At 43.0% G+C, this 13,576-nt stretch overlaps 1 protein-coding gene across 1 annotated transcript; it reads right to left on the bottom strand.

The window, feature by feature from the left end:
• Positions 1–682: 682 nt before the first annotated feature.
• LOC126284786 (trypsin-2-like) lies at positions 683–12,748 on the bottom strand. The gene is made up of 2 exons (XM_049983954.1): positions 12,299–12,748; positions 683–1,311 (listed from the first exon to the last, which is right to left on the bottom strand). Exons 1-2 carry the CDS (start codon positions 12,656–12,658, stop codon positions 907–909), a joined length of 765 nt encoding a protein of 254 aa, XP_049839911.1. The 5' UTR covers positions 12,659–12,748; the 3' UTR covers positions 683–906.
• Between the last annotated feature and the right edge of the window lie 828 nt (positions 12,749–13,576).

The following is a 13,576-nucleotide window of genomic DNA, read 5'->3' as shown; positions in this document are numbered from 1 at the left end:
GTGGGACCTTACCTGTGCCAAGCAGTCGTCACGCTTGCTCCTCAACTAGGTGTGTCAAATACTAAAGGTTAACGCCAAAATCGAGCTTTAAACAGACTTGAATTGTGACAAGTAGTGAAGAGAATGATCCCTACGCACAGACTTTATTTTTTACTTCTTAAGTAAGAGACCGCAGCTCGTGGTCTAGTTGTCAGCATCGCTGCCTCTGAATCACGGGGTCCCAGGTTCTATTCCCCGCCTGGTTGGGGATTTCCTCCGCCTGGGTACTGGGTGTTTGTGTTGTCCTCATCATTTCATCATCATCCATTAAAGTGGCGTGACTGTACTGCGTAAAGACTGGGAATTTGTACGTGCGCCGATAACCGCGCAGATGAGCGCCCCACAAACCAAACATCATCATCTTAGAGAAGAGTCACGACGTAAAATATATCTGTAAAGTATGAAGAGCATAAAATATGAAATTTAAGAAATTAGGTAATAAATCAAAAACATCCTCACTTTGAAAAAACATTTTAAGTTGTTGCAGAATAAATTTTGTATAGGGTAACTGCAGTCAGTCTAGTTGTAGTTCAAAACAGAATCTTTCATGGAAATGGAAGCAGTTCGAGTCTCGGTCCGGCACACAGTTTTAATCTGCCAGGAAGTTTCAGTCATAAAATAGTTGAGATAAGCTCCTACATATATGCACCTAATCCTTTTATTTGACATACTCGTGTACAATATTTCACAAATGAAGAATGACGTAAGTAAAAATTAGATTTTCGTACTGAAGAATGTAACAAATCAATCACTATTTAATTTGTTTCCAGAGCGGGGTGGAAGGAAAGGAAGATATGAATTTAGCGCTCCACAAAAGGCACATCCGCCACGTGGTCAGGTGGTGCGGTGCAGGACGATGCAGTTGACTCAGATGCCGGTGTTGTTGGCGATCCAGGAGCGGACGTCGGAGACCCTGCAGAAGACGGAGGGCTGCTCGTCGCAGGACACGCCGGTGGTGGGCACGACCCCCACGAGGGTGGAGCCGGTGACCAGGGGCCCGCCGGTGTCGCCCCAGCAGACGAGCCCGCGGTCGCTGGCGCCGGCGCACACCATGTGCTCGGTGACGTACCAGGTGCCCAGCTGCGCCTGGCAGTCGGCGCGCTCCAGCACCTCGCTGCTCACCTGCTCCAGTGTCTCCGGCAGCTCCACGGAGGTGCCGTTGCGGCCCCAGCCTGTGGCGGTCACTGCAGTCCCCGCCGGAGGGTCCGACCCTTCCTCGGGGAGCGCTGCTGCCTTCACGTTCGGATCGTTCAGGTCGAACGCGGGGCTGACCTGCATTGGGCGCGTGCATACAGGGTGACAGTTACTGAACTACAGGGTGTTACAAGAAGGTACGGCCAAACTTTCAGGAAACTTGCCTCACACACAAAGAAAGGAAAGATGTTATGTGGACATGTGTCCGGAAACGCTTAATTTCCATGTTAGAGCTCATTTTAGTTTCGTCCGTATGTACTGTACTTCCTCGATTCACCGCCAGTTGGCCCAATTGAAGGAAGGTAATGTTGGCTTCGGTGCTTGTGTTGGCATGCGACTCATTGCTCTACAGTACTAGCATCAAGAACATCAGTACGTAGCGTCAACAGGTTAGTGTTCGTCACAAACGTCGTTTTGCAGTCAGTGCAATGTTTACAAATGCGGAGTTGGCAGATGCCCATTTGATGTATGGATTAGCACGGGGCAATAGCCGTGGCGCAGTACGTTTGTATCGAGACAGATTTCCAGAACGAAGGTGTCCCGACAGGAAGACGTTCGAAGCAATTGATCGGCGTCTTAGGGAGCACGGAACATTCCAGCCTACGACTGGCAACTGGGGAAGACCTAGAACGACGAGGACACCTGCAATGGACGAGGCAATGCTTCGTGCAGTTGACGATAACCCTAATGCCAGCGTCAGAGAAGTTGCTGCTGTACAAGGTAACGTTGACCACGTCACTGTATGGAGAGTGCTACGGGAGAACCAGTTGTTTCCGTACCATGTACAGCGTGTGCAGGCACTATCAGCAGCTGATTGGCCTCCACGGGTACACTTCTTCGAATGGTTCATCCGACAATGTGTCAATCCTCATTTAAGTGCAAATGTTCTCCTTACGGATGAGGCTTCATTCCAACGTGATCAAATTGTAAATGTTCGCAATCAACATGTGCTGGCTGACGAGAATCCGCACGCAATTGTGCCATCACGGCATCAACACAGATTTTCTATGAACGTTTGGTCAGGCATTGTTGGTGATGTCTCGATTGGGCCCCATATTCTTCCACCTACGCTCAGTGGAGCACGTTATCATGATTTTATACGGGATACTCTACCTATGCTGCTAGAACATGTGCCTTTACAAGTACTACACAACATGTGGTTCATGCACGATGGAGCTCGTGCACATTTCAGTCGAAGTGTTCGTACGCTTCTCAACAACAGTTTCGGTGACCGACGGAATGGTAGAGGCGGACCAATTCCATGGCCTCCACGCTCTCCTGACCTCAACCCTCTCGACTTTCATTTATGGAGGCATTTGAAAGCTCTTGTCTACGCAACCCCGGTACCAAATGTAGAGACTTTTCGTGCTCGTATTGTGGACGGCTGTGATACAATACGCCATTCTCCAGGGCTGCATCAGCGCATCAGGGATTCCATGCGACGGAGGGTGGATGCATGTATCCTCGCTAACGGAGGACATTTACTGTAACAAAGTTTTTGAAGTCACGCTGGTACGTTCTGTTGCTGTGTGTTTCTATTCCATGATTAATGTGATTTGTAGAGAAGTAATATAATGAGCTCTAACATGGAAAGTAAGCGTTTGCCGACACATGTCCACTTAACATATTTTCTTTCTTTGTTTGTGAGGAATTTTTCCTGTAAGCTTGGCCGTACCTTTTTGTAACACCCTGTATATGAAAAAGACATGAATTAGTTACAAACTACGGCATGCACGCACTTTATTCAGTACGTAAACGGAGACGTGGCGGCTGGGTTTTAACTGCCTCTGGCAGCGGTACCGATAGTCACCTACCTTGTGACTTATCTTTGGTTTTCCTGGCTGAGTTGTGGAGGCCCGGCGCGGCGGCAGTGCGTTGTGAACGTCACGTGACGGAAGGAGGACGGCTGGAGCAGCAGTGCCTGGCGGCGGGGTTTGGTCGGGCAGATTTGGGATGGACAACGCATGTTCCTAGCCAAATCGCCGAGCCACTTGTCGAATGTTGGGCAGCCGCTAAAGAAGGTGACAAAGGCCGTGCTCTGGAGCTCTGTTTGCTGAGACTCAGGCGTAGCGCCGTATCCCGATCCTGCCTTGGATCATATTCTGGGGTAATTCATCGTTGAGTAGAAAAGTATTCATTGCTCAAAAACGTGTAATCAGAATAATTGCTGGAGCCCACCCACGGTCATCGTGCAGACATATATTTAAGGATCTAGGGATCCTCACAGTAACCTCACAGTATATATATTCACTTACGAAATTTGTTCTTAACAATCCAACCCAGTTCAAAAGTAATAGCACTGTGCATAGCTATAACACCAGGAGAAAGGATGATTTTCACTATGCAGGGTAAATCTGACTTCGGCACAGAAAGGGGTCAATTATGCTACCACAAAAGTCTTTGGTCACCTACCAAACAGCATCAAAAGCCTGACAGATAGCCAACCAACATTTAAAAATAAATTAAAAGAATTTCTAGATGACAACTCCTACTCATTGGCTGAAGTTTTAGATATAAATTAAGGGAGGGAAAAAACAACTTAAACATTAGTGTCATGCAATATTTTGTGTAATGTAATATCTTGTACAGACATCTTTTATTAACCTGACACGTTCCACATCATTACGAAGTGTTGTATCCATGATCTATGGAACAAGTATTAGTCTAATCTAATCTAATGTAATCTAGGCAGTTAAGTGGGAGATGTGTCTCAGAGCTGGATAGTGACAGATGGTGACGCGAGACTGGACGCGCACGTAGTTGATGTATCAGCCGATAGAGGACAGTATTCGATAGGGGGACTGTGATTGTAATTTCGATTGTGCCCAGTAGTGCACTACAGTAATAGAATGTTTTTCATAAACTGTTACAGTATTTTCATAAAGTGCTATTATGTCTTTTTGTGTATGTAAAATGTTATAAATGTGTTTTAGCAGTATGAATGGTGCGTCAGTGTGGTTTATGGTTAATATGAAGATAACTGTTTGACGAGTTATGTAGTGCGATTTACTGTGGGAATATTTCGAAGAAGTATGCATGTGGACAAAGGGGATTTTTGTAGAATAGATTTGTAAAGTAAGTTTATGGTAAAGGAAAAATTAATTCAGGTATAAATAACAGTAGTAAATAACTTTATGCATACACAAAACTTCAGCATGTTACATAATTACGTCGGTGAAAAGTGCAGTCGTTAGGTTTACTATTTTGCGATTGGTTATTGACGAAAAACGCGGACTGACGCGGGAGAATGTTGCTTTGCTATTGGCTGTTGAGTAAACTGACCAGTGGTAAAGCAATATTCTGTGCGCGCCTTTCTCTGCAGGTACAGAAGACTGCGGCTGCGTTCACTCTGCCGGCCGGTCCGGGCTGGGATGACGCGTGCCTGGCCAGCTCAGGCCGACGTGTGGTGCACCCACATTGCGCGCCGCGCCGAGCCGGGACGGCGAAATGGGGGAAAATACGCTTCTCCGATTTTCATGTTTTAAAAATTCTTAGCGGTGTACAAGACTTCGCCACATCGTTTTATGAACTTAGTTTTTCCTTAAAAGCGTTACTTATGTCGTGAAAAAAGAAAAAGTCTACTTTTCGTTTCGCGTGATTTCTTAGCTTCGTAACGTTACCCAACCCATTTTGAAGAAAGTATGCGGCTAAAAAATCTGATTTTTGTAAACGTGGTAGTGTAACATCTTAGCTTCGTATTGAATCATTTATCTTTCCATATTTCTTAACAGTCATTGTGAAATGATGCTATTTGTCAACGTTGTGCACTTGATTTACAAATCTTGTAGTGAAAAAGTTATGTAGCGGGTAATTTACTGTTAGATCCGTTTTAGACCATACATTGTTGGGGATGAAATGTAGCTAAAAGTACCAAAAAGTTTTTGAAATGATAAAGATACTGGTATCTCTCTCTGGTCACAAGTAATGCGAGCTATTCAGTGGCGTCAGTGCCGCATCCGCAAGTTCGCGCGCTTACAGCTTGGTTTAGTGTAGTCATATATTACGGGACAGAAAAGAACTAATTACTAGTGATCAGCGCAGACCTAGTGTCGGTCCCTCGTATTATTTTAATGGTCTCATTGTCTAGTTAAAGTGTCTAGATAGAAGTGTCAATGACATAGGTCTGATAAAATTTGATGTAAAACTAATAACAAAAACTAATTTGTGGTACGTTTACTGCAGAAACTGAAGCGCAATTCTGTAGTCTCGTTGTCTACTTTGACAGAAAAAATAATGGAGAGTTAATGAAACTACTGTAGATCGACACAGATGTGCGTTTCATTGTTCTTCATATTTTTTTTTTTTTCCTTGGCGGGCTGCGCTGCACTGTCAAGGTAATCCCCACTCTTTGGCTAAATGGCTATTAGCTGTCGGAGGCCAAATAAATAAATTTAAAAAATCCCCATCCTTCGACAGCTGACAAGCAATTCAGTAGAAAACACAGCTGCAGTCAACAGTTGCTCACCTTTAGATAGTCTGTGCTGTCGTTTAGAACAATTTCTTCACTCTTTTATTGGTATTGTTTTGACTCTGCAGTAACTCGTCGAGTTTTGAAGTACAGAAGAACTAGGAGGTTATGGATTCATCCCATAAATAGCGACAGACATTTAGGAGAGTTTTTTCTTTACATGAAGAACTTAAAAACTATCCTGACAATTTTTATTCATATTACAGAATGAATCATAATACATCTCAGTATGTGCTGCAGAACATTCAAGACAAAATTTCGAAACAGAACACAAATTTTCGCAGAAGTATAACAGCAGAAGAAAAATTGTGTATAACGATAAGGTAAGACTCGTTAGTACACACTTTTTGGTTTGCAGTAGAACTTTGTACAGCATTCACTACCTCCAATTAATTGTAGTCATGCTTTTGTATTTTAAATTTCACAGATGCTGCCTCTGAGGGGAAGAGAGTTTATGGGATTCATGAGGCTCATTAGGAAGTAATTATCTTCGTCATTTTGGGTAATGTCTTGCTCTGCCTTCAACGAAGAATCGCAGACATACTCCTTCAGAATTTTCCAACTTTTATCTTTATGTTGCAGCGCTTGGCAGTGGTGATGGTTCATCATGTGGAGCCACTGATGACCTCACAGAATTCTTTTCATTACCTTGTAAGATAGACAGATTGATAGGCGAAGAGTTTTGAGATAACGCCCTTTGACTCAGTGGTTCTATTTCCACAGATAAGGAACTGTGCATTGCTCTTGTAACTTGTGGAATTGCATTATTCCCTGGATCACATGACCTTATTTTGCCAAGTTACATAAGTTACTCTCTGTAACTGTCTCTCAGGTCGTTGCATTTCGATTTCATTATTTTAATTGAAAGAATATAGAAGGTTGCAAGAAAATATCTCTTTAATTATTTATTTTGTATAACTATGAAATGACATGGACTGAATAAATATCTACTGTGCAAACAAAACTGTAAAAACGTCGCCCAACACCACACTTGAGTAACATATTTTACGATTTTTTTTCTCAGTTATATGTCCACTAGCATCTCCTTTCATGCACTAGCATCGTCATTCCGATTAGGGGTGTTCACCGTATCAGTAGTGGTGAAAGATGTTTGTATGGCCATATGGGAGTCACTTGCTCCCATTCATTTACCAACGCCAACTGTTTTTCGATTTAAAGAAATTGCCAGTGAAATGCATACGAGATGGGGACTTCCAAGCCGTGTTGGATGTCTAGACGGTAAACTCATAACGTGTCCAATGTTTTACAATTACAAACAGTTTTATTCGATTCTACTCCAAGCAGTTGATGATGCAAATTACAAATTTATAGCTGTAGATGTTGGTGCCAGTCTGATGCAGGCGTGTTTAAAGATAGTATGTTATATACAAATGGGGAGCTGATATTACCGCCACCAACAAGACTTGAAGGAATGTGTCAGGAACTACCGTATGTCATTTTGGTAGATGAAGCTTACCCCTTATTAGAGAATTTGATGAGACCTTTTCCTCGTAGAAATTTGGACAACGAGAAGATTCTATACAATGATATGCATTCCAGAGCAAGAAAAGCTGTTGAATGTGCATTTGGTATAATGACCAATAAATGGAGACTACTGAGCAAGGAAACTGAAACAACCATTTACGTAGCTGATCACATAGTCAAGTGCATTTCTCTGCTTCATAATATTGTCATTGACAGAGAAGGATGCAATCTTGAAACTGAAAAGTTTTGTAACCATGCTGATATGCAGACAGCTGGTGCCACATTCAACAGAAATTCCACATTACGTTCGAAAACTGACAGGAACACTATTGTTGAATATTTCGTAAAAATGCACCTTAAAATAACTAAAAAACCTTTCAAAAATAAATTTTGGAATTGAAGGTACTTAGCTATTTACTGTATTTTTGTATATCTCATTTCACTGTAAATAAAACAAATAAAATTATAAAGGAAAATAATTTATATTTGTGTGTACTATCTGAAACACACTCCTTGGTTACTTCGTTCCATAATCTGGAAACTGCATCATTACTGTCATACTAGCCGAATTTCTGATACCAAATTGATGGATACAAGTTAATGTCATGTATATGTTATTCTGCATTCATTAAACTAAGAACATCGCAAAAAGGTGTCACACACAACAGCTTATAGTAACGTGCCACAGCATGACTTTACAGTGCATTGTCATCTCGTAGGGACACATTTCCGTCCCTCAGTGACACTCATATCTGTCTCCGTTTACAAGTAAATGCGAACTATTCAGTGGCGGCAATGCCCCGATCGCTGGCAAGTTATTGTTGTAAATGCATGTAAATACGGTAGGTTGTTGTTGTTGTTGTGGTCTTCAGTCCGGAGACTGGTTTGATGCAGCTCTCCATGCTACTCTATCCTGTGCAAGCTTCTTCATCTCCCAGTACCTACTGCACTTACATCCTTCTGGTGTATTCATCTCTTGTTCTCCCTCTACGATTTTTACCTTCCACGCTGCCCTCCAGTACTAAATTGGTGATCCCTTGATGCCTCAGAACATGTCCTACCAACCGATCCCTTCTTCTGTTCAAGTTGTGCCACAAACTTCTCTTCTCTCCAATCCTATTCAATACTTCCTCATTAGTTATGTGATCTACCCATCTAATCTTCAGCATTCTTCTGTGGCACCACATTTCATAAGCTTCTATTCTCTTCTTGTCCAAACTGTTTATCGTCCACTTCCATACATGGCTACACTCCATACAAATACTTTCAGAAATGACTTCCTGACACTTAAATCTATACTCGATGTTAACAAATTTCTCTTCTTCAGAAACGCTTTCCTTGCCATTGCCAGGCTACATTTTATATCCTCGCTACTTCGACCATCATCAGTTATTTTGTTCCCCAAATAGCAAAACTCCTTTACTACTTTAAGTGTCTCATTTCCTAATCTAATTCCCTCAGCATCAGCCGACTTAATTCGACTACATTCCATTATCCTCCTTTTGCTTTTGTTAATGTTCATCTTATATACTCCTCTCAAGACACTGTCCATTCCATTCATCTGCTCTTCCAAGTCCTTTGCTGTCTCTGACAGAATTACAATGTCATCAGCGAACCTCAAAGATTTTATTTCTTCTCCATGGTTTTTAATACCTGCTCCGAATTTTTCTTTTGTTTCCTTTACTGCTTGTTCAATATACAGATTGAATAACATCGGTGAGAGGCTACAACCCTGTCTCACTCCCTTCCCAACCACTGCTTCCCTTTTCATGACCCTCGATTCTTATAACTGCCATCTGGTTTCTGTACAAATTGTAAATAGCCTTTCGCTCCCTGTATTTGACCCCTGCCACCTTCAGAATTTGTTAAAAGCTTTCTCTAAGTCTACAAATGCTAGAAACGGAGGTTTGCCTTTCCTTAAGCTTTCTTCTAAGACAAGTCGTAAGGTCAGTATTGCCTCACGTGTTCCAGTATTTCTATGGAGTCCAAACTGATCTTCCCCGAGGTCGGCTTCTACTATTTCTTCCATTCGTCTGTAAAGAATTCCTTTTAGTGTTTAGCAGCTGTGGCTTATTAAACTGATAGTTCGGTAATTTTCACATCTGTCAACACCTGCTTTCTTTGGGATTGGAATTATTGTATTCTTCTTGAAGTCTGAGCGTATTTCGCCTGTTTCGTACATCTTGCTCACCAGATGGTAGAGTTTTGTCATGACTGGCTCTCCCAAGGCCGTCAGTAGTTCCAATAAAAGGTTGTCTACTCCGGGGGCCTTGTTTCGCATCAGGTCTTTCAGTGCTCTGTCAAATTCTTCACGTAGTATCGTATCTCCCATTTCATCTTCATCTACATCCTCTTCCATTTCCATAATATTGTCCTCAAGTACATCACCCTTGTATAGACCCTCTATATACTCCTTCCACCTTTCTGCTTTCCCTTCTTTGCTTAGAACTGGGTTTCCATCTGATCTATTGATATTCATACAAGTGATTCTCTTTTCTCAAAAGGTCTGTTTAATTTTGCTGTAGGCAGTATCTATCTTACCCCTAGTGAGATAAGCCTCTACATCCTTCCATTTGTCCTCTAGCCATCCCTGCTTAGCCATTTTGCACTTCCTGTCGATCTCATTTTTGAGACGTTTGTATTCCTTTTTGCCTGCTTCATTTACTGCATTTTTATATTTTCTCCTTTCATCAATTAAATTCAATATTTCTTCTGTTACCCAAGGATTTCTATTAGCCCTCGTCTTTTTACCTACTTGTGGTGGTGGTGGTTGTTAGTGTTTAACGTCCCGCCGACAACGAGTTCATTAGAGACGGAGCGCAAGCTCGGGTTAGGGAAGGATTGGGAAGGAAATCGGCCGTGCTCTTTCAAAGGAACCATCCCGGCATTTGCCTGAAACGATTTAGGGAAATCACGGAAAACCTAAATCTGGATGGCCGGAGACGGGATTGAACCGTCGTCCTCCGGAATGCGAGTGCAGTGTGCAAACCACGGCGCCACCTACTTGATCCTCTGCTGCCTTCACTGCTTCATCCCTCAAAGCTACCCATTCTTCTTCTACTTTATTTCTTTCCCCCATTCCTGTCAATTGTTCCCTTATGCTCTCCCTGAAACTCTGTACAACCTCTGGTTGTTTCATTTTATCTAGGTCCCATCTCCTTAAATTACCACCTTTTTGCAGTTTCTTTAGTTTTAATCTACAGGTCATAACCAATAGATGTGGACTCTTCCACATCTGCCCCTGGAAATGTCTTACAATTTAAAACCTGGTTCCTAAATCTCTGTCTTACCATTATATAATCTATCTGATACCTTTTAGTATCTCCAGGGTTCTTCCATTTATACAACCTTCTTTCATGATTCTTAAACCAGGTGTTAGCTATGATTAAGTTGTGCTCTGTGCAAAATTCTACGAAGCGGCTTCCTCTTTCATTTCTTAGCCCCAATCCATATCCACCTACTACGTTTCCATCTCTCCATTTTCCTACACTCGAATTCCAGTCACCCATGACTATTAAATTTTCATCTCCCTTCACTATATGAATAATTTCTTTTATTTCATCATACATTTCTTCAATTTCTTCGTCATCTGCAGAGCTAGTTGGCATATAAACTTGTACTACTGTAGTAGGTGTGGGCTTCGTATCTATCTTGGCCACAATAATGCGTTCACTATACTGTTTGTAGTTGCTTAACCGCATTCCTATTTTCCTATTCATTGTTAAACCTACTCCTGCATTACCCCTATTTGATTTTGTGTTTATAACCCTGTAGTCACCTGACCAAAAGTCTAGAACAAGAAACACCCACAACAAGTAACAAGTGCTTCAATCTCACCTACAACAACAAAACAGCTCACAGAGTAGGCAAGATGCTAAAACAACAAGAGCTAAAAATAGCATACAGTACAGAAAACTTAACACAGAGAAAACTAAGGAAAACCACAGCAGACAAGCACAACGCATCTGGTATTTACCAATTAACATGTCAGGATTGAAAATCTGTTTATATAGGACGGACAAGCACAAACTTTAATAGCAGGTACACAGAACACAGAAGAGCATTAAAAAGCAACAGCTGTCATTCCACATTTGCTGAACACCTCATGGACAAGAAACGTAGCCCAACAGACAGCAATACTGACTTGAAAAATCTCAAATGAAGAAACAGGCCCCCACAAAAACCAACAATTGACGAAAAATATGAAATACAAAAAGCCATAGTTGAAGGAAAACAAGTAATAAATGAATACACAGCTCTCTGCAATGGAACTCTATTCTCTGCCCTCAAAGAATTATTAGATAACACCAACCTAGAGAACCCCGCCCCCCCCCCAAAAATTACCCTTCACACACACACACAAACACAGAAAATGGCATATACAACTCTGAAAGATTCAAAACAACCACCAGGAACAGCTTCAACTGTTCCACTGTCCGCCGTCTTATTTTTACAGATAGTAAACAGTGAAACTGTGACTATGAAACCTTCCACGTAGAGTTAATTTCAAGCATAGCCATAACAGTTTCAAAATCGTAATTTTTTGTTTAATAATTCGCCTACATTGACTTGTATATGGTTGGAAATGACAATCTTTGGAAGAAAAAAGGCACTATAAAAACATACCTCAGGAAAACCACACCATGTGATAAAAAAGCTATGAATACTTAATTTTGTAAGTTCTTCAAAAATTTGTAATTACGATTTTAAAAATTAATATTTATATGTTTACAAACAGTAAAGAGCATTCTTTATGTTTAACAGCCATAAAATAAGATCCCACTGATGATGCTGCAACTGCAGTGAAACATGTATGGGATATAAAAGAAAACCGTGTTTTGCTAAAAGCAGACCCCATCCAAAAAAAATATGCAATGAAACTTAAGAGGCGCAATATGTGAAAATGAAGGATTTCGAAAAAGTGATCTTCAGTTTTGTCGTGCAGTGAATTTTAATATCGCCAGAGTCCGAACGGGTTAGTTTCTACAGCGACTTGAGCAACCGCGTGCCGTCATGCACCTCGGCAGCTGAGTTCGAATCTTTGTTTGGCGACTCAGTGCCCTGTAAACTAGCCTTGCAGCGGGGCACAGCTGAGCAGCGAGCGCGGCGCACCTTGAGCAGCGCGAAGTCGTAGTCCATGGTGGTGGGCAGCGCCAGGTAGTGGCGCACGGCCTGCGTCACGTTGTGCAGCGAGCCGCCGCTGGAGCGCGCGGCGCTGCCGGCGCGCACCTGCAGGTGCTCCAGGTGGTCGGTGCCCACGCACGACTTGGCCGTCAGCGCCCACTCACCGCCGATGACGGCCGCGCCGCAGGTGTGCGACCCGTCGTACTGCAGCGACAGCTGCCACGGGAAGTCGGCGATGGAGGCCGGGCTGCCGCCCACGACGCGCTTCTGCCGCGGCGCCCCCACGCAAGGCGCCGCCGCCAGCAGCAGCAGGATCAGCTCGGGGGCGGGATCGCGGATCCGGGCCATGCCGCTCACTGCCGCTCGGAGGCTGTCGCGCGGCGCGAGTGCTCGCAGCGCTATCGCCGGGCGCCGCTGCTGACCCGAGCGTGCTCGCGATAACGTCCCAAACTGTGGAATCTTCCCGCGCTATCAGCTGGGCAACCCAGCTGCTCTTAATAATATCTCACCATCTCTCAGCCTCCTGTGAGCGTATACCTCCGTTTCGTTACCTCGCCCTGGAATTCTCCGATGGAATGCGCATGTACAGTGGCACCACTAAGTACTGACACACCATCATGTATACTTCACAAACAAATAAATGCCCTCTCTTACATTTAATAATGCACAATAGTAAACATATGTTTCTCGCAACAAACTATTACATTACGAAAAGAAATCAGTAGCTCTACATATCAAAAAAGTATTGGCACCCTTAGAGACAAATGAAGTAATGTCTCTCTAATCCACGTAACTCAGTTCTAGTAGCCTGTGTGCATACTGTCGGCACTGATATGAGCTTGTAGACGTCTTGTCATGGAGTGGACCAAGTTGCGAGCAATACGAGGGTCACTCCAAAAGAAATGCACACTATCTTTCTAAAAATACAGTTTTCATTCTGCATGTGTGAAAGGTTTACAGTGTGTAGATACATCCTTCCCACTTGTTTTCAAACTTACTTCAACCTGTTCCTGTGAGTGGCGCCATCACAGCATGTCTTCAAGATTTCTGCTACACTTGACTCTTGTCAGAAGCAACGTGATGTCGTAAAATTCCTGTGCTGTGAAAACGAGACAGTGGGAAACATCCACAAGAGGTTGAACAAGGTGTATGGAGATGCTGCTGTCGATCGCAGTACAGTTAGTCGGTGGGCAAGCAGGTTACGTGATGAAAGTGGGCACTGCAATACTGAGGATTGTCCTCGCAGCGGCAGGCCTCGTACTGCAC

The sequence above is a fragment of the Schistocerca gregaria genome, chromosome 1 (assembly GCF_023897955.1).
Source record: "Schistocerca gregaria isolate iqSchGreg1 chromosome 1, iqSchGreg1.2, whole genome shotgun sequence".
Lineage (NCBI taxonomy): Eukaryota > Metazoa > Arthropoda > Insecta > Orthoptera > Acrididae > Schistocerca > Schistocerca gregaria.
This window is presented reverse-complemented; position numbering and strand designations above follow the sequence as displayed.

Excerpts from the sequence above, each read along its gene's own strand:
- LOC126284786 (XM_049983954.1), bottom strand. The coding sequence starts at position 12,658 with ATGGCCCGGATCCGCGATCCCGCCCCCGAGCTGATCCTGCTGCTGCTG. Across the intron at positions 1,312-12,298 it reads ACGACTTCGCGCTGCTCAAG|GTCAGCCCCGCGTTCGACCT; the intron begins GTGCGCCGCGCT and ends CGCCCAATGCAG.